This window comes from Lates calcarifer, linkage group LG4 (genome assembly GCF_001640805.2).
Source record: "Lates calcarifer isolate ASB-BC8 linkage group LG4, TLL_Latcal_v3, whole genome shotgun sequence".
Lineage (NCBI taxonomy): Eukaryota > Metazoa > Chordata > Actinopteri > Centropomidae > Lates > Lates calcarifer.
In genome coordinates this window covers 19,822,462-19,843,088 of record NC_066836.1, presented here as the reverse complement: position 1 = coordinate 19,843,088, position 20,627 = coordinate 19,822,462, and the positions used below count along the sequence as shown (strand labels likewise).

Here is a 20,627-nt window from a genome sequence, read left to right as displayed (position 1 = left end):
TTCTGCTGGCTGAATTTAAACTGACGACCTCAATATTTCTAAAGTTTTTAGTTAATAATTGACACAGGATGTTTTCCTGAGAGCAATTAATCAAATCATGTGTAGTAACCTCTGCAGCCAGTTCCCTTAAATTTTTATCAGATTTAAAGAGTGAAGTAAATATTTCGCCTAATATTCTAAATGCAATAATGCCCGAAATAGCTTTTATTTTGAAAGTTATGACAGGAAGTCTTGTAATTATTTTGGAAGTATTGACACTACATGGACGCAACTACAGTATTGGGGTTTTCAGCCAACTGACTGCTGCCGTGTGTCGGAGGGGGGTCGGTTGAACCGGTGTAGTTTTTAAATACTGGCGTCTCTGTGCACAGTGTAGAGGTACGTTGTGATTTTGGGCCTTAAACCATTCACATAAACCTACTGTCATGCTAACTTAGCTAGCTCTTTAGCTCGACAGTCCCACGGAGCAGGCTTGACAGCATCTGCAAGGTTAGCTCGGTTCGGTCAGTCGGCTAGCCTCTGGCTCATTGCACTGACCTGCATCATCGACTGAGGGAGTGTCATGCTAACTTGTTAGTTAACTCGTTAATTGAAATGTATTTTACAATGTCAGTAAGTCGTATTTATGTAGTTAATTGACAGCAACTTTCTGATAAACCAGCTCTAGGTGTGAATAAGTCTCAACAGCCTGTCACCAGAATGAGCAGCCATTGTTGACCAGAGGTAGTTTCAGTTGTTTGAACTGTTCTTAAAATAAACACTATTAACACGTGTGTTACTGACAGAACAGCTCTTCATATAGTATTGTTACAGCTTTGTCCGTACCTTGCACACACCTAGAGGCTGAAATACTAACACATAGTATAACTCTATACACTACAGTAGTTTGGTCTCTGTTAATGTTATATTAAGTTAGATTAACCTTTCCTTAACCTAACCCACACACCATATACACACACAACACACACACACACACACACACACACATTCACACATTCTCCTACACCCATCCACTCACCCACACTCACACACACACACAGCCATGTCTCCATCAGTACCCCTGCAGGAGATGATCCGGGCCATCAGGTCAGCCAGGACACAGTGTGAGGAGCGCGGTGTCATCCAGAGGGAGTGTGCAGCCATCCGGGCACAGTTCAGACAAGTTGACAATGGGGCACGATCGCACAACCTTGCCAAGCTACTTTATGTGCACATGTTGGGCTACCCAGCTCACTTTGGTCAGGTGAGGGGATTTTGCTAATGCCTGTCACGGGTTTGCTTGGGTTAATGGGGTTAACCATCATGGCAGCTGGAGGGAATGGGTTCAGTTCATCGCCGAATTGTTGTACCATACTGGCCCAGCCCCAACATCCAACCGCTACGTCCTGAGCATTGATCCCTCACAGATATCATCTGTGTGCGCAGCAAAATTGTGTGAGTGCATGACAGAGCTCAAAACACAAAGAGAAATGAGACAGCACATTATGTATTCATATGCTAAATATAATAAGCTATAATAATACTAGTAATGTTGTCTGTGTGTGTGTGTGTAAACTGGTACTTTCTGACTCAGACTTCCTTTCATCAGAACACTGTGAACCATGGTTAATTCCCCCAAGCACAGTCTTCAGCTGTGGGAGTCCATATCAAAGTCTGTGAGTCCACAAGGGTGGACACTGCAACTGGGCCACTGAATCCCTCCCAGCTTCAGGGCTGCGGCTCTGGAGCTGAGCCTGACCTCCAACAGAGAATCTCCCCAGGGGCATTAGTACTATTAGAGTTTCACGTAACTTCTCATTTAAAGGAGTTGTTGTTCCTCCTACTAGATGGAGTGTGTTAGGATGATAGCCAGCCCACGCTACAGTGAGAAGCGAGTGGGATATCTGGGAGCCATGATGCTGCTGGATGAGAAGCAGGACGCCAGCCTGCTCATCACCAACTCCATCAAGAAGTAAGGCCAACACAAACAGAACAATCTTAAGTCTCATTAAAACAGAATTGGTATTAGTAATTTAAATTTAGGGACACTTTATGTTAATATATAGCAGTGCAATGCTAAATTGATGGAGAACTCTTTTAATTAACACATAATGAATGGCTTATAATGCGTCATAATATGTTGGAATCAAATAAAAAGCAAATTGTGTTCATTAATGTAAATGCTAACAATTATAACCCATGCTAAGCATCCATGGTGGGTGTATTACCATTAAAGTAGTAGATAAAGTAGATAAAGAAGTGTAACAACACTGTAATGATATACGATTATACACAGGGAAAACCATTCACAGGCTGGTTTAAAAGCATTAAAACCCATGAAAATATCTTGTATATTATGTATGATTACATCAGTGTTATGTTATGCATATTATAAGCATATGGTAAGTGTTAATAAATGCTACAAGGCAGTTAAAATAAAGTGTTAAAGCTTGGTATTTGCTCTCAAACTGGAGTTTACAGTGATGGTGTAAAACATCTTGATCGTATGTTAGAAATTAGTTGTAAAAATGTTCATGTTTGATAATAATACATTTTAAAGTACATACAGTAATCCTATTAGACAAACTGGGGGAACAGTATATCAGACAAAAGAATCAAAGCATGTCACATAATCACACCGGATGGAGGATATTCTCACATGATTCCTATGAATGAAACGCTGACTATTTTAGACTTGTTACCACACACAGATCTACCCTGGTCATCGTTGTGTTTTTCTCCATGTGTGTGTTTTTCAGTGACCTGTCTCACAGTAACCAGTATGTACAGTCACTGGCTTTGTGCACTCTGGCCTGTATGGGTTCAGCTGAGATGTGCAGAGATCTGGCGCCAGAAATTGACAGGTTGCTCCGAGCCTCCAACTCCTATATTAAGAAGAAGGTGGGGACCTCAACAGAAGATTTATTGTTTATTCAGCAGCACTTAACAATATTAGTATTGCTGCCAGTGTTGTTATGTATGACTCAGCAAGCCCTATTTAATGTGTGATTGTCTCATTAGCACATTTACCCTAGTGTGAAAGAGAAATATTGTTTTTCCTCTCTTCAAACACTGATCTCTGTGAAATGTTGTAACCTTTGTTTAATACGTTGTGAAAAATAGAAGTTTTTTCAAAGTAGTATTGAGCCTCTTCCCTCATAAACAACATGATTATAAAATGTTTAAAAGGTCTCACTGTTATCTGCTCAGTGTTGTACTGATGTAATGGTGCTGATGACTCGCTCCACTGTTCTTTCAGGCTGCTCTCTGTGCCGTTCACATCGTGAGAAAAGTCCAGGATCTGGGGGAGCTTTTTGCCCCGGCTGCTCGGTCCCTCCTTTCTGAGAAGAACCACGGTTAGTTCAGTATCAGTAACCTTGTCCCGCATGTACTGTACATGAACAAGTATTCTCACTGTTTTTTCCCTTTTATCCCCAGGTGTGTTACATGGTGCTGTGGTACTCATCACTGAGCTGTGTGAGCGCAATCCAGAGACACTTGAGAGGTTCAGGAAGGTATGAGGGACACACACACACACACACACACACACACACATCCTGATCTGTTGAGCTCAGTGTGGTAATGTGTTTGTGCTGTTTGTATCTCAGACAGTGCCAGATCTGGTTCAGATCATGAAAGGCCTGGTTATTTCCGGTTATTCTCCAGAGCACGATGTGGCAGGAATCAGCGATCCCTTCCTACAGGTCAGCCAGTCTCACTCACTTCTTATACAGAACATCCCTCCTCTGCTTTATTTACTGATGTATTAGTTATTTAAATCCTATTTACTGGTGTTAATATTTTGGTTTAATGAAAGATTTGTTGGCATTGCAGTACTATAGAACAATACAGTAATAATATTAGTACTTGATACTTGATGTTCTCCATTTCCATTTCCCAGAATCTGTTGCAAATATCAAAAAAGTTTATCTAATTTTAATATGAATCTGGAACTTTCAAGCCCTTGGGAGAATCAGACTAGGCTATATGTGATCTATTTTGTTTACTCACACCTCAGGACCTGTCTTAAATGAGTACAAACTGTTTTTCTTTCTGTTGTTGCATTGGTCTCATTAACATTTCTCATCCATCTTCCTGTTTTTGCTGATTCAGTGCACCAGAATAACTTACAGTCCAGCTGTTCACTCTCACCTACTTTCATCCTCAGGTGCGCATCTTGAGGTTGCTGAGAATCCTTGGTCGCAACAACGAAGCAGCCAGTGACGCCATGAACGACCTACTTGCTCAGGCAACATCACATTAACATTTTTACTTTTTGTTATTTTTATGTTGTCTGTGATTCATTCTAAGTCAAAGTCCTGTAGCATCCTCTCTTTTAAATTTTCTATTGGTTAAGATTCTGTTGGTGTCAGCCATGGTAATTATGCTCACGCTGGCTACCCAGTTGTTCTGATTTATTCCAAACTATCTTGAACAAGGAGAACACATCACTTCCTGTGTGCCAGAGTGTTTTCCTCTGGAAAGACTTACCCCAAATTCTTTTACACCAAATGTCAAACCTTGAATCTCCTTTGTCAGTTAACAGTAGTGAGAAGTGAAAATGATTATTTATTCAAAAATGTCACAGATTTGTGATGTCTGTTACAGATACATGAGTCAGGGAGGTGGATGCATGTTGTTGTATGACTCATGTATTGATGTGGTGTGATTTGCCATACAGGTGGCGACCAACACTGACAGCACTAAGACTGTAGGCAACGCTGTGCTGTATGAGACTGTTCTCACTGTGCTAGACATCAAGTCAGAGAGCGGCCTCAGGGTGAGATATCAGCAGCACTTCTCAGTGTGTTTAACCGCATTCATACAGCATGTGGGGAATAGCATTTGCTAATTATGGTAATAAAACCACACTTGCTCCATTTCACTGGTGCCTCAGGTCCTTGCCGTGAACATTCTGGGAAGATTTCTGCTGAACAACGACAGGAACATTCGGTCAGTCATGTTTCCTTTCGTTCCTCCTGACCCACATTCCTGTTTCCCTTTTCCTCTCCATCTCTTCCCCAGTCCTTCCCTCCTTCCTCTCTTATCTCTAAGGGTCATTTTACCTTTTCCACTGCACAAGGCCAAACAGCAAACTCAACCGCAGCCAGAGACCAAAACCTCCCAACTGGCTGTTATCAGTATGAGCTCACTAATCACTTTCCCTGGAGCCATTCCTCTAGAGCCACACCAGAAGGTCACTGTCTGTCTGTTTATGCTGATCTCTCAATTCTGGGCTGTGTCATTTTTTATCAGGCAGTGAGGAGGCCTGTTACACATTCCTTGGGGTTTTGTTATGTGTCCATTTTTTAGGTTTGTGTCCATAAGGGCTGTGTGGCAAGACAGGTCTGTCTGGTTTTTTAACTGCAGGAGCCCTGAATCTGTGTGCGGCTGTGTGACAGTAATAGGACTGCTTTATTCCTGTGAGAACTGGCCGACTAGATAACATCTCTCCAGTGCTCACATAAATACTTGATCAGTTCATGAGACATTTCAAGTGGAGAGTTGAATTATTTATGTGATAATGCTGAGAGAGTTACACTGGTACAGCACTGTGAATTAATCTCCATTATTGGCTGATGGTTAGAAATTATTTTAAAAAAACAATCTTTGTTGAATATATTGTGCTACACTACACGCTCAGAATCTACCTGACCTTGGTGTAGACCTCAGTGAATGCAGCTCACTCACAGTACTTCATCATAACAGAGTATGAAGCTTAAAACCTGACATCTTTATTTTATGGCTGTTGTTTATGTGTGTCCAGGTATATTGCCATGACCTCTCTTCAGAGGATTGTTGGGACAGATCACAATGCTGTGCAGCGCCACAGGGGAACCATAGTGGACTGCCTGAAGGACCAGGACGCTTCTGTCAAGCGGTAACTTTCACCTTTTCTCAACTTGTCAGGCACAGTTGTTATTACACAGAAGTTCAGTGAACCTGAGGTAAAAATCTATCAAATTTCCTAAATGTAGGATATGAAGGAAATCTCTCTAAAAGTATGCCATTTCATTATTTTATGTTGGGGATATTATCTGATACTCTGACCAAAAATAATAATTTGATTCTTTATGGCATGGATAGGTAACAGCAAAACCAAGGTCTAAATCTGATCCTCCTATAAAAGCTGATGTTTTCCCTGTCATTGTTTGCATCAGAACATTTACATGATTTTTCATGTATCTTCTACAGATAACAATGGAATACAAGGCTCATAAAAATTACAACAAATATTACCTCATAACATCTAATACTGCCCTGATGTGAGGAGAGACAGGAGGCTCTCTGAACAGCACGTGGTGCTGAAATGTAGTCTAATAAACCTAGCAGAGGAAAAACATATAAACAATATAATTTAGCCCTTTTGACCAGAGATTTGTGTCAACAGTGAAGCAAACCACTGTTTGTCTTGGGTGAACAACCTGTGAATTAAGGACAGATCTTAGTAATTAATGGGAAAACTGACTCACCTAAAATAGACCTTAGAAATGTATTATTCTTAAACGGATTAAAAGAAATAAACAAACTAAACATATTAAACATATACATGGGAACACAGGTTTAAATGTTCAAAATATTTAGCATTTTCTTTATTCCTGTAAAATGCTGGCCCTCAGTGATCAGTGCTGAGAAAAACTGGCTTGTGGTTGGACCTAATTGCTGATCCCTGCTTTATGGATTTTGCTGATAAATCAGTACAGCATGACTTGATCCCTCATTACATTACAGTAATGCAAGATGATATAAAAGTGCTGTGTATAGGTGCTTTCAGACAGTTACAGTCAGTTGCCACTGCACCTGCTACCAGGCAACATCAATATTCAGTGTTTTGTATTTTGTGTTTTGGACTCCTTCGCATGGAGACTGACTACTAGTGTGTTGCTAAAGAGCACTCCAGGAGGGAGGATTTTGATGGCATGGGAGTGTCTTCCTGTTCCAAAAGCACGTTGATGAAATTCTGTGTGTTGATGGATGCAGAGGGATTGAACATGTAAACATTCATCTTCTCTGCTCACTAAATTGCATCATTACAACTACATCTGGTCAGTTGAGAACATGCTGACCTCAGCGTTATCAACACAGAATGAAGCATGGTCTAAATTTAGATTTGAAAGTAGGTGAATTTAAAGTGAAATAGCACCACACTCACAGTTACAGCAGAATATTTTAAGGGGAAAGCTTGTTGATTGTTCCTCTTTTCCCATCCCTCCAGTCGTGCACTGGAGCTCTCCTTAGCTCTGGTGTCAGCCTCCAACATCCGCTCCATGATGAAGGAGCTGCTCCTCTTCCTCTCCTCCTGCCCTCCAGAGCTCAGAGCTCAAGCTGCAAGTGGCATATTCTACGCAGCTGAAAGGTGAGTGAAACCCTGCAGATACACAGATGTACACATATACAACTGTATTGCATACACATACAGTACCTGTGCATGCAAGCGCACACATATTCATGTGCATGTTAATGCATTTAATGTGCTGTGTTGTGCCAAGCTGGGATTGGCTTTTTACAAAAACAAAGTGTAGATGTGGACATTGATGTAATCCAGCTGTTTAAGTGTAAAAGCTGCAACAAAAAAGTCTCTGTGCTTGGAATCTACTGTGTGTGCCAAGATGTTTTACTCTGTGTCTGTCTCCAGTCTCAATGATATCCCTGTCTATTTAGCTGGCACTGTGACAATGAATAGCCTTCATTGTCTCTGCTGTATATCACTTGACCACTTGATGCACTTCTCCGTTTGTGTGTGTGCACAAGCAACGGTAAGATGCAGATGCAGTTGTGTGTGTGTGTTTGTGAGTCACTCTGGAGCACCACTGAGTTAGCTGTGTGTGTCTCTGTCTCTGTCAGGTATGCACCCTCCCAGCGCTGGCACATTGACACCATCCTGCATGTCCTCACCACGGTAAATAGAGACTGAGCCACTCACCCTGCTGCCTCTGACATGGGTTTCACACTCACACTCACTTTTAAAGTTGTCTACTGCCATCATTAATGTGTTATGCCTAAGTGTAAATACCAGGGACCACATGTATAAAGGCACTGTGATACTAAATGTGTTATTTGTGCATAATGCATTCTACAAGAACGCATTTGAGATGGAGTGCTGTATTAACTTTGTACAAACTTTCATACATGCAGCCCCATGTCCTGAGAGCTTTTTATCCTGGACTAATGCTTTCCATTTTGCACTCTGTTAAAATCCTTATTTTTCACTTTGTTCTCCATCTAGGTGAGAGAATAAATGAAACCCACATGATCGCTGTAAAAGCTAATGCTCACACTAATCCTTTGCAATGATCTCTCTAACTGATGCAGAGTAGAGAAAGTGTGTAGAAAGTGTAATGATGGAGATGTGGCATAAATTAAAGGGTAGTCCATTTCACTAAATATCTGTTATAATGTAAATGAACTGTGATGGAAATGCCCCTCAAGTGAGGTCATTGTGTCTGGGAGGAAATGTAGGGCGACCTAAATACTTGGACCAGCTGTCTAGCTGATGGAGTTTTGTGCGCGTGTTTGACTCTGATTCCCACTCTGCCAGGCAGGGGGCGACGTGAGGGATGAAACTGTGCCCAACCTGATCCAGCTCATCACCAACGCCTCGGAGCTGCACTGCTACACTGTCCACAAGCTTTACCGGGCTCTGCTCAATGACATCTCTCAGGTGTGTGTGTCTGGGCATTTTCTGTAGTGTTACACACATGGGCTTGTTGGTCTGTTTACTCATTTAGTCAAAGTAAACAGTAAAGTCATCTCACTCTTCTGTTACCTGGAAAAACCTTTTGTAATTTAAGTCAAGGGACGCTTAAAGGCAAATAACCCAAAGCTGTTCATAAGGTGAACCAAATAAAATCTATCCACAGCATTAAAATGGTATTAATAGAATTAACTGTGTAAATATCAGACAAAAATTCAAGAGATGTTCAAACATTTTCATCTGAGAGAAAAATTAGTGTCAGTCCTGATCCAGACAGAACTGGTTTGGTTCAATGGCAGTGAGGATAGCTAGGCTTTCAGTTTAAAACTGGCTGATGCAACCAGGTTTATTTTTGGATCCAAGTCAGATGAGCAGCCATGGACTCATCTGCAGTGTGGTGCAGTTTCCCATTTTCCACCACATTAATTTCCTGTCACTTCAAACTGCTACGCTGACCAGTAAGCTAGTCTACCAAGATTGTGACCAGTTATTTCATGATTATATTTTACTGTAACTGTACTGCAGTGACTATTAACAGCAGTGTATCATATTTGCTCTGTGGGAATGTACAGCAATCCCTGGTGCAGGTGGCCTGCTGGTGTATAGGAGAGTATGGAGACCTGCTGCTGAGAGGAGAGTGTCAGGAGACTGAGCCTGCACAGGTACACAGACCACAACAAATACTCATTTATATTTTCATATAAATTATCACTCTCTATCATTGAATGGTATAATTGAGTAGCGATTCAGCCCATTGCTAGATAGTTTCTGCATTTGCATTCCTAAATACCATGTGTCTGGAACTGTAGATTTTCCCCAAGACAAATCCCCTGGCATGAAGACAGTGAATCTGGTTTGGAATAGATACAGAATATGGGTAGTTACCAAAAGTAATATCCATCATGATAGACATTTACTTAACAGAAACTCACATTTCAGGGGCAGTGTTCATGTAGTCATGTTATAGCCCTTCTCTCACTTTTTATGCCTCCACACCACAGACAGCTGTGGTTGGAGGAATTATGTTTTCAAGTTGTCCATCCATCCATCCCAATCTTGTGAATGTAATATCTCAGTAACACCTTGAGGGGATTTCTTCAAATTTGGTGTAAATGTTCACTTGGACGCAAGGATGAACTGATTGGATTTTGCTGGCCAAAGGTCAAGGTCACTGTGACTGCACTAAACAGTTTTTTGGCCATAAGAATTCACACACTTCATCAACTGTAGCTGGACTGTTGGGGTCTCCAAGTCCAATACCAAGAGTCTTAATTAATTCTTAGCCCTTTTTTAATTTTGTAACCTAAAAACGAGTGGTCTGCACATTCCTAGTTTCAGTTTTATAAAATAGTGTTGACAGTATTCAGACCACATATTGACACGTCTTTTGATCAGGTCACTGAGGACGACGTCCTGGATGCATTGGAAACTGTTCTACAGTCCCACATGTCGTCCCCAGCAACTAGAGGCTTTGCTCTCACTGCCACCATGAAACTGAGCACACGCATCCTTGATAATGTGGAGTAAGAAACACTTCTCTTGCCTCTGTGTCTGTGTCACATATAAAGAGTGTAATCCACGTTGGCACTGCACATCTGGTCATTTACAGATATTGTTAGAGGTTATGAATTTAGTAGTGCCTTAAGTTTAAGTTTAGGACAGTCTCCTAACTCCCTCTCTTGCTCCACCTTCTCCAGTCGGATCAGAAGCATCGTCAGCATCTATGGCAGCTGTATAGATGTAGAGCTCCAGCAGAGGGCAGTTGAATACAATGCTCTGTTCAGAAAATATGACCACATGAGGTAGGCAACAGCTTGATGAAGAAGTTGATTTTTTTCTGATCCTCGATTATGTAATATATATGTCTGTTTTTCCCCTCAGAAAAAAAGTTATTTTGATGTTTTGCATGTTGTGTTTACAGCTGTTGTTACCAGTAATAATGCAAACAAAACCTCTTTCCTGGCCAACAAAAACCTGAGATGTTTCCTCTCTTCACAGGGCAGCAGTGCTGGAGAGGATGCCTGTGATTGAAAAGAACTCTCCGGGTCATACCAATGGGGAGTCAGCAGGGGAACCTATGAAGGAGATCCAGCCACCCAAAGTCAAGCAGGGAGAGCCACTGCTGCCACAACAACCTGCTAACCAGGTACATCATGACAAGTAAAGATGCTTTCACAGTATATGACAATAACTTGGTCAAAATTTGACAGATGGCCATGTTGATTTTTAGAACTTTTCAAGCATGGTCAGGTCAGGCTCTGAGCTGTCTCACGATTTTTCTGTGGTGCACTTAATTTAAAATATTTTAGTGTTACATCACTGTACCTTCTGTTGTGGTGGACAGTGCTCAATACTAGTAAGTGTCATCATGCAAATGATCAGCACTGTGTTAGTTAATCAGCAGTGCAGGGTCTTGTGCACAGGCCTCACATTTTCTCTGCTTTAATGTAAATCAATTTCTAATAATACAAAGCAGCATTGTACAGGCAAAATACACAGTGATCAAGTACATACACTACTGCACTCTGTTCAGTGTTGATTTGTCTTTTCACTTGTTTTATGAGAATGGTCGAATTTGATTGTTTGATTTGATGTTACAAATAAATAGAATAAATATTTCTTCAGCCCATACACATCCATATTATCTGATAAAAATACCTGTCTTCAGGTGTGTGATCTCTTGGGCCTGCTGGGTGGCTCTGAGGAGCCTCTGCAGCCCAGCCCAGCACCAGGCCTGTCACTCAACACAGCCAGTACTGCAGGAGGAGACCTCCTGGATCTGCTTGGGGGGTTAGAGCCAACGCCCCCTGCACCAGGTCAGATATACACAAACACACACACTTCACACACCAGTAGAAACTGAAAGAGAGAAAGAAACAAAGCAGAGGAAATGATTTGGGAAACAAAACTTGAATATGCAAAATGTAGCAGACTGAAACTTGTGTTCATTGCACCGAATCTCCCCAAATCTGCCCTGGTGGTGATGTTCTGTGGGGTTTTTTAACTCTATTTTTGGCCAAATTAAACTAAATTAACGCAGCATTTTATAATATCCTTTTTCCACAGCTCCCACAGTGACGGTGTATGAGAAAGACGGTGTGACTTTGACACTAAGTTGTGAGAAACAGTCAGACTCGGTCCTGACAGTCACACTCACAGCCTCCAACTCCACTGACTCAGACATGAGCAGCTTCACCCTGCAAGCTGCCGTACCCAAGGTTTGTCTCAGTACCAGTAATGCCAAGGAAGCTTTCTCTGTCAGGACATGTACCTACAGTAGGCTGTGTAAAACAGTCTCTGTGTAACCATTCTCAAAAACTTATCAGGCAGGTGTATTGTTTTACCAAAGCAGCACCTTTGACAGATTGGTCAGGTTTGTGATTTGTTCTGTGGTGGATGACAAAAAACAGCTGGAACACTTTCACTCCAGCTCCATCTCTTAGCTGTAGTTACACCAACTGTCTCCCCACATCTAACCAGTCTGTAGCTGTGTGGCAGGGATGTAGCTACTAGTGAGGACATTTGGAGGAGTTTTGGAGTTTTATTGATCTGAGGAAGAATTTACATTCTACAAAAAACTGTATTTAAATCTAAAAGAATAACTAAAATACATACAGATAAAAATATGTATAAATTGTGCTTTATGTAGGTTTTTTAAAAGTACATTTCAAAGAATAATTAAATAAGCATTTTAGCATTTTTCAATCACAGTTATATTTCTGACTGTGGGAGGACTTCTTTGAATCTGCTTTTAGACCTTTGTGTGGGGAGAAGTAATAACTCAACGTCTAAATAAGTATGATATGGAAACAAGTCAAATGTATAGTGTTTTAGTCTCCAGTCAAACCTTTCTTCTGGAGGTGGGACTGCGCAGGGGGAATTTGGACTCATGACCTCAGCATGTGTCATGTGGCTCCAGCCCTGTTGGTGGGTGTCAGTGTTAGAGTCTGTCATGGTGTCAGTGGTGGGGTCAGCAACAACATGAATGTGTTCAGTGCTTTAAACTTCAAAGTCCTATTTGATCTCCCCCACAGAGTGTCCAGTTACACATGAAGGCCCCCAGTGGGGACTTCCTCCCTGCACGAGGCGCAGCTAAGGTGACCCAGATGGTGGTCCTCAACAACCCAAACAAGGTGGGTCCACAGACACAAAGCTATGATGCTTTGAGCTATGATGAACACCAGTCAGTAAGAGGCAAAGTTTGGTCAATCAGGTGTAAGACCACCAACTACATCAGAGAGGAAGAAAATCACTGCCTTATCTCGAAGATTAATAAAGCTGTTGCTGTATTCAACAAAAAACTATACCATTTTCCACCTCCAAATCTTGCTTTTAACTCTCGATGTTGAGCTCATAGGAGCTGCATCACAGTATCTAAATCCTTCTTTCCCCCTCTAGGTGAACCTGAAGATGAGGATCCGTGTATCATACACCAGCCAAGGATCAGCCTTTCAGGATACAGTCCAGATTGACTCCTTCCCAGGACTCAGTGCTGCCGGACACTGACCGCAGTTAGTCAGTCCAACTGGACTATGACAACAGTCTGTGGATGAGTCAGCAGGCGTCACCCTCACTGACAGTCTGCTGTAAAAACCCTCTACACTGCAGTCCACACTGCTGTTTCTCAAACACACAGTTTTGTTGGTGTTTTTATGACTGAGAAACACTGTTCTTTCACAGGAAACCACAGCCTTGTGTATGGAGTCACATACAGGCCGGTGACAAATTAAAGGAAAAACCAATATTAAGTGTCTTACAAAGGTGATGGGGCCACAGCAAGCTACCAGAACAGCTTCAGTGCTTCTTGGCTTTGATTCTACATATCTCTGAACTGGACATTCTTCCAAAGATATTCCCTCATTCTGTGTTTTGATGATGATGGTGGAGAGCGTTGTTTAACATATCTGTCCAAAATCTTTCAAATGTGTTCACGTGGGCTGAGATCTGGTGACCACAAAGGTCATAGAATATGAGTCACATCATTTTCACATTCATCAGAACACTGATGGCCCCTTGTGCCCCATGCATCGGCATCCTAACAGAGACCACTCTCATCAGGATAGATATGTTTCATCATAAGATGAAGGTGATCACTCAGAACAACTTTGCATTGATCTGCAGTGATCCTTCCCCCTCAGGGAACAAGAGACCCAAACCATGTCAGCAAAATGCCCCCTCAGCATGACAGAGCCACTGGATCCCCTCACTGCAGGGGTCAGGTATTCAGACCTGTATCGTCCTCTTGGAGTACGACACACATGCACTCACTCGCTTATCAAGAATATGATGACGGATCTGACCATATCACTTTTTTTTTCCTGTAGACCAGTGCCAGCAACCAGTGGTTTCTGCTCCACTGAACTCTCAGATGTGCATTCATCTTTGTAATGAGGGGTGTATGCACTGAAGCCCTGCTATAATATCCCTCTCTATGTAAATGTTGACAGACTGTTGTTGCTGTAGTCCTGTATTGACATTCTCAGTCACCTGAGGATGAGCTGCTCTTCTGTTTTTCCTCACATATCACCCACTTAGATCTTTTCCTCTTACCATCTTGATACAAAATCAGAATCACCTGGGTCTGCTCAGTATTTTATACGTGTCACAGAGCATGATTGGATATTAACTGCTTAATTGTACCATGCAGCGGAAGCATCTGCATTCATTACATTTCTCCACTTATTTATTCAGGTTTTTCCTTTAATTTGTCACCCGTCTGTAGTTTTCCCCTCCTGGAACTGAAGAATAATGTGGTTTATGACACAGGCTTTGGAATATGGAGGTATAATACAGAAATAAGATAACAGTAGTAGTTTTTCTAGAATGATTGGAATGACAACTGTCCATACAAAAGTCCATTAAGTATCATTCAGGGTTTTTTTTTTACAAGCTACTCCAGTTGATTGTTTTCAGAATGTTTCACGCCATAATTACCTTGTTTACTGTGGCTTCTGTCAGTATACACCACTAGATCAACTCTCCCCACACAGCACTCCATGTATACTCCAACACAATGTGATTTCTCACTTTTCCTTTATTTGACTTTCTCTTCTTCATTTAGTAGAAAAGCAGCTCAACACTAACTAATGAGCCACTACTACTAATATGAAGTTCTTTTATCCACTATACTTATTTGGAAAGGCAAGGACATGACTTTTAGTCTTAAGGGTAGAAAGTTTTAAACACAACCATATGTCTTGTCTCACTTATCTTCTGTAATTCTATTTTCCTAGCTCAGTCAGCTGAACAGCTCAGAGTGATTGACTCTCCAACTCCTAATTATTTCCCCTGTGCCTTTCATCTCCTCAAGAACTGAGGTTTTCCAAAAAAAAAAAAAAAGAAGTAATATTTAATTTTGAAGGCTAAGAAATGGTTTTAAATTTAAGCAGTTCTGTAATATAAACATGTTTTTATCATTCCCATACAAGCAACACTTGCTTTACCTGACCATTATCTCCTTGTCAATTGTTTACAGAAGCTCCTTAATAAGTTGTTGTATTTTCTGAGGACTGTGTATAGTGATAAAAGATGAAAAATGGGCATGATGCTGTTTACAAGATGTATATTTTAGATATTAAGTGTATAAGCACAATTAGAAATGTATTTTGGAAATCTCTAATACAACCCTTTGTTGTAGAAGGACAAAAAATGGGCTGTAAAACACACCAGATGAAGAAAGATCCCCTTAGTGATAACTCATCTCATAATCACAGACCTCTTTTAAAAACGCTGGAGACTGGATGTAAGCAATGGTGCTCTAAATTGATTTCAGTGCAATCTCTACTAGACTGTTTCAGATCACTAATTAAAATGTACAGAAAAGACCAAGGGGAAGTATTCTATCAACTGTTTATATTGTCTTTGAATCTTCAGTCTCATGTCATTTTCTAATAAAAATCAGTTTTCAGGATCCTCAACAGTGACTTGTCTTGGTGTCTGTGTTCAGTGTGTATGTGCGCGTGTGTGTGTGTGCGTGTATGCGTGTGTGGGTGAGGGTGTGTATTCGAGGACAACGCTTAAATTAACTTCAGCATTTATTCACAAGCAAAAAGACCACAGTGTTTCAAACTGTCTCTTGTATGGGTGCCTGCATCAACTGGTCAAACTCAGAAAGCCAATGTGGGTTTACAAAAAACATCTACAAAGGAATACGAACGTCCTTTTTTTTTTTAAGTTGTTGTTGGTTGATTTCTTTGTGTGTGTTTGCGTTGCCCCAGGAGCGTGGGATTTCAAATCTCTGTGCTGTAACATGGTTAGACGGTGACAGACACCTAAAGCGTTGGCACTCAGCTGGCCCCATGAATACCACGACTCATGATGAAGAGGAGAGGTGTATGCAGCCGGGACTGTGGACCGTTGAACCTCCTCTTAGCGCCAACACAAGATGGAGCACTGAGCCTCCCTGGATCTTGTAGTCTGCTGCAGTCTTCTCATCGTTCCTGAGGGCAAAGCGACACAGGGGTTAGGACAAGATGGTTTAGAGGAGAGTCCCTGAGGGCTAATCAGAGCATCTGTGCAACTGTTGCAAAGCAAGATGGTTCACAGTGTGGGAGCTCACATCTGTTTTCCACTGTAGATGAGTCTTTGTTGCTGCGGGGGGATCCCTTCCTTCTCCTCTACCCTTTCTTTAATTCGCTCCACCTTGATACACACATACACATACATACACATACATACACACACACACACACACACACACACAGGACATTTAGACATAATACAGTGCTTTGAGAGTGGACAGTATTTAGATTTGTCTCATTTTATCTCCAAAGGACAGTTTCTTTTGTGCCATCACCTTGTCTGTGGGCTCAATGTCGATCTCTATTTCTTTTCCAGTGAGAGTCTGAAACATAATGTTAACATAATCACATCAGCTCCTGTTTTGATCTCTCATACGACACAGTCTGCAACACAACTTTTCAATCAACACAATGAGAATTCAAAGTTTAAAAAGGAGCAATCCACACATTTATGTGAGACAACTGGGAATTTTAGCCAAGTCTACTGTCCCAAATGACTACTCAATTATTTCTACTGACTATTAAACCACAGGGTCACAGAGTTGTTGTTGTAACACCGGCCCATGAATTGGCTAACCTGTTTTGATGTTTGCTTCTAAGTTAGCAAGCTACCAGACAAACAGCTACTACAAGTCTCACTCACATGCTAATAGCTAACTGGCGACTCCACTTAACAATAAGCCAAATACAAACACAGAGGAAATAAAACTGTTTAACACAGAGTGAGATACACCGAAGTTACAATATAATATGTACTGCCCCCGGCCCTGAAATAAATTAGCGAACCGATCAGTGATGTTAGCGGGCTACTAAACAGCAGCAGCGCCGAACCGGCGGAGAAGTGTAATCGTAGAAAAAACAGTGGTCTTACCTTCACCTTTATCAGCATGTTGATAAACAATATACTACAATTCGAGGTGATACGAACTGTTTACCAACCGAAACACTTGTTAAACTAGCGAAATACAACCTGCTTGTCCGCCTGACTTCAGTTTACTTCCTGTGTAGCACGCTTAACGCTCCGGGTCACGGCTTCACAGCGCACGAGTAACAACGTTCCGCTGTGAGGAAAAACAAAACAGCTATGGGCAGAAACGGGCACTTAAGAGAGTTAAATCATTATATAGCCTATTATAGAAATTTTATGTAATGCATTAACATATGAATAACATCATAATGTTGTAGTTGGTCAGACTAAGTAAGTAACATATCACACTGTAAAGTAATGAGTCAAATAAACTGTCAAATAAATGTAAAAGAGTAAAAAATAACAATAATAGCCTCTAAAATGTGATGAAGTGGAAGTCTAAAGTAGTAGTAGTACAAATATCTCAAGACTGTACTTTTTTCAGTAAAAATACTTATAAAAATGGAAAAAATAAAATACTTATACTCTTCAAATGCATTTGAAAATTGGCTGAATGAATGCCACAAAGTGTATATGACATTACAAGAATGCAAAAAAAAAATGCCCTCAGCGTATATAGGAACTCTAACCAAACGGCACCCTGCTTTTGCAACAGATGTTGATCATTTAGTTAATTAGGCAGGAAGTCTACAAAGTGTGCCAGCTCCAAAGTGCTTTGGATCATTTAGTCATGGTGACTCATCTCTTCCTAGGTGTGATAACTGTGGCTGTTTTTGCAACAACTGTCACTAATGCAGGTATTTTTCAGACGTGTGTAGAAATATGAAAACCTTATGTACAATTTTTAAGTGTTTCGTTTACAGGAACTGAGACCATAAGAATTTGTTTGCAGATATCAAAGTAGTCTGTGCAAAAGACTCAGTAAAGATCACATGGAGGATCAATCCGGAGTTGGTGCCATATGCAGCTCGTCTCTTACTCGGAAGCTGTATGCCATCTCAGATGAATGTTATGCCCACTGGAGAGGGAGAAGCACAGTTCAACTACCACTTCGGTGACTGCAAGTTTAAAAAACTGGTAAAGTACAAGCAATATTTAACTAAAATACCTCTTAATGACTTTGATATTTTGATGACCAGTTTTCTGTCCCCACAGATAAAAGGAAAACGACTGATCTATCAAAATGAACTGACTTTCAGGCCACAAGCAAGGCCAAAACCTGCATCCTTTGTATATCCCATCGAGTGTGTTTATAAAAGGTAGTGTTTTTATGGGGGATTAAATTCCAGTTTAAAGCTGAAATGTGTGACGAGGAACCTTATCATTATGTTTCAGACCTGATGTGTGGGTTCCCCAGTTCATGAACCCTGGATCAGGTGTTTCTGAAGGTCGAGGCGGGCTGGTCTTCCACATGGCACTCCTCAATGGTGAGTTCTCACACTGCCAAATCCAACATGCGCACATTCAAAGACATATTCTAAGCCCTTTTACTTTACCCTACAGAGCAGTTAACAGGTGTAGCGGAGTCAAATGTCATCCCCCTGGGCTCTTTCATGCCAATATGGGCTGCAGTGGAGCAGAAGTCCCATCAACCTTTGCTGCTGCTCATGGAGGAATGTGTGGCAGCCACTACACCAGAGCTGCAGCCTGGCAGCCAGGTTTACCCCATCATTAGCAATAAGGGGTAGGATTCAGACACTGGTTAGTCTTTACAATGATTGTACAAGAGGAAAAGCCATATTGCTAATCTGAGATTTAAAATGTCTTCAGATGTCTTTTGGAAAGCATGAGGGGAAACTCTGTGTTCCTTCCCCGATACCACTCGTCTGCAATCATCCTCTACCTGCAGTCCTTCAAGTTTGGTCTTGGAGAGGAGGTGAGTGGGTAAATGGTAGCTGATATCAGGAATATATTAGTAAATGAAAACATACTGACTCTTTCTGTGCTCCTCAGGTGTACATCCATTGTAAGCTGGTTGCATGGGACCCTGACATTCTTGATGAGAGCAAGAAGGCCTGTCATTATGTCAAGGAAAATGGAGGGTAATCATGGTTTAACACCATAGTTCTGACATTTTGGGAAAATACCCTTATTTGCTTTCTAGCCAAGAGTTGGATAACATTGATACCACTAATGTGTGGTAAGTATGATGCTGTCCAAAATTTAGAAGGGGGGGAAAAAACTAGCAGTGTGTCAAAAACGGAATAATTAGGCTGAATGTTTTTGTCCTCCAGTAATCTGCACATAAACGGATGTTAGGAGGAGCTGTGTGCTGTAATGTCTTCTTGATAACCACTAGCTGTTTTGTTTCATTAATATGGCACCAGTATTAAAAACCCACTATGCTACTATGCTTCTTTCTCAGATGGGAACTTCTCGATGACCCATTTCAGAGCTCCCTGTGTAGCTGCTGTGATTCAACCTGCAAGTCGCGTGCCAAACGAGGAGTTGGATGGGGTATGATTTTATGTCCACTTGGCTATTTTTAGATTGCACTCTTACATGTGGTGATTGTTGTTGTCCCCCGCTTTTTTTATTATTATTATTTTTATTTTATTTTTTGCAGAATCCCACAGCTGGAGTCATAATTCCGTGTTGGGACCCCTGATCATTGAGGACCCATCTGGCTCAAAGGCACACAACACGTCAGTGGGGTCGGTCACTACAGATTGACTCTCTGGTGTGATGATTAAACCAGTGAATTTCTGTCCTTTTTTTAAACTGCAAGTTTGGACCACAGGACATAAGGGCTTCAGTTCTCAACATTTTTTAACAGAGTCCAGTCTAAGTTGATGGAGACTCCATGATCCTGTACAACAGAGGGCCATCCCTCCAGACTTAAGATGTTGGGAAATGCCAAAAATGTTATAGATCCATCTTATGATGTACAATAAAAGTGCTTTAAAGTCCTGTTATGATTCTGCTCCATTCTGTCTTTAGCAGTATCTCTGTCTTGTTTGTGCTGTCATCAAAAACCAGCCAATAGCACTTGATCGTAATGCTTTCTATTGCTGGATAATTTTATAAACCTGTTTGAATCACTTGAGGCTGTGGTTTACTTCATAAATGAGAGGTTAGTTATCAATAAAGTCATCACACAACTCCAGAAAATGAGCTGAGATAAAAATGGACCTGAGGCTGACATGCAACCATAGATATAACCTGTCACATGTTGTCCAAGTGTTGCTGTTAAATATCAGAGCCCATACACTCCATAACTTGTCCCAGTTCATCATTAGTGTTTACATATTGGTCGTTATGAGGAAACAGACTTCAAATATTTGGCTTTACAATCAAAGGACCACCTGAATTATTTGAATCTGTGATGCTAGATGCTACATTTATGATCAGTTATAATGTGGCCTTCAGGCTCTTAGATCCACATCTTGGGCAACAGAGGGTAGAGGATCTAGCCCTTAAATTCATACACAACCATTTTTCTTTCACCAAATACCTCACAGCTGTCTTCCACGTTTACCTCAAGCACCAGCTTGGAGTGAGGACACAAGTCTTGATATAATATGACTGATAACTAAGTGTTATAGATCACACATGTATCAGATTC

The 20,627-nt window shown here is 41.2% G+C and overlaps 3 protein-coding genes across 3 annotated transcripts; 2 read left to right on the top strand and 1 right to left on the bottom strand.

Annotated features, from left to right (window-relative positions):
• The first annotated feature begins 243 nt into the window (after positions 1 to 243).
• Positions 244 to 15,591, top strand: ap1g2 (adaptor related protein complex 1 subunit gamma 2). The gene is made up of 22 exons (XM_018677533.2): positions 244 to 378; positions 1,041 to 1,243; positions 1,827 to 1,951; positions 2,739 to 2,880; positions 3,239 to 3,335; positions 3,418 to 3,494; positions 3,588 to 3,683; positions 4,148 to 4,228; positions 4,661 to 4,759; positions 4,877 to 4,932; positions 5,747 to 5,860; positions 7,196 to 7,336; positions 7,825 to 7,879; positions 8,519 to 8,641; positions 9,247 to 9,336; positions 10,070 to 10,197; positions 10,372 to 10,476; positions 10,673 to 10,820; positions 11,343 to 11,490; positions 11,741 to 11,892; positions 12,709 to 12,807; positions 13,073 to 15,591. Exons 2-22 carry the CDS (start codon positions 1,043 to 1,045, stop codon positions 13,178 to 13,180), a joined length of 2,385 nt encoding a protein of 794 aa, XP_018533049.1. The 5' UTR covers positions 244 to 378; positions 1,041 to 1,042; the 3' UTR covers positions 13,181 to 15,591.
• A 104-nt stretch (positions 15,592 to 15,695) lies between these two features.
• nedd8l (NEDD8 ubiquitin like modifier, like) lies at positions 15,696 to 17,232 on the bottom strand. The gene is made up of 4 exons (XM_018677534.2): positions 17,066 to 17,232; positions 16,470 to 16,517; positions 16,233 to 16,315; positions 15,696 to 16,113 (listed from the first exon to the last, which is right to left on the bottom strand). The coding sequence occupies exons 1-4, from the start codon at positions 17,081 to 17,083 to the stop codon at positions 15,987 to 15,989; spliced, it is 276 nt and encodes a 91-aa protein (XP_018533050.1). The 5' UTR covers positions 17,084 to 17,232; the 3' UTR covers positions 15,696 to 15,986.
• A 518-nt stretch (positions 17,233 to 17,750) lies between these two features.
• zp3f.2 (zona pellucida glycoprotein 3f, tandem duplicate 2) lies at positions 17,751 to 19,972 on the top strand. The gene is made up of 9 exons (XM_018677532.2): positions 17,751 to 17,859; positions 17,955 to 18,139; positions 18,218 to 18,321; positions 18,398 to 18,489; positions 18,566 to 18,746; positions 18,833 to 18,938; positions 19,016 to 19,104; positions 19,428 to 19,519; positions 19,629 to 19,972. Exons 1-9 carry the CDS (start codon positions 17,793 to 17,795, stop codon positions 19,733 to 19,735), a joined length of 1,023 nt encoding a protein of 340 aa, XP_018533048.1. The 5' UTR covers positions 17,751 to 17,792; the 3' UTR covers positions 19,736 to 19,972.
• The last annotated feature ends 655 nt before the right edge of the window (positions 19,973 to 20,627 follow it).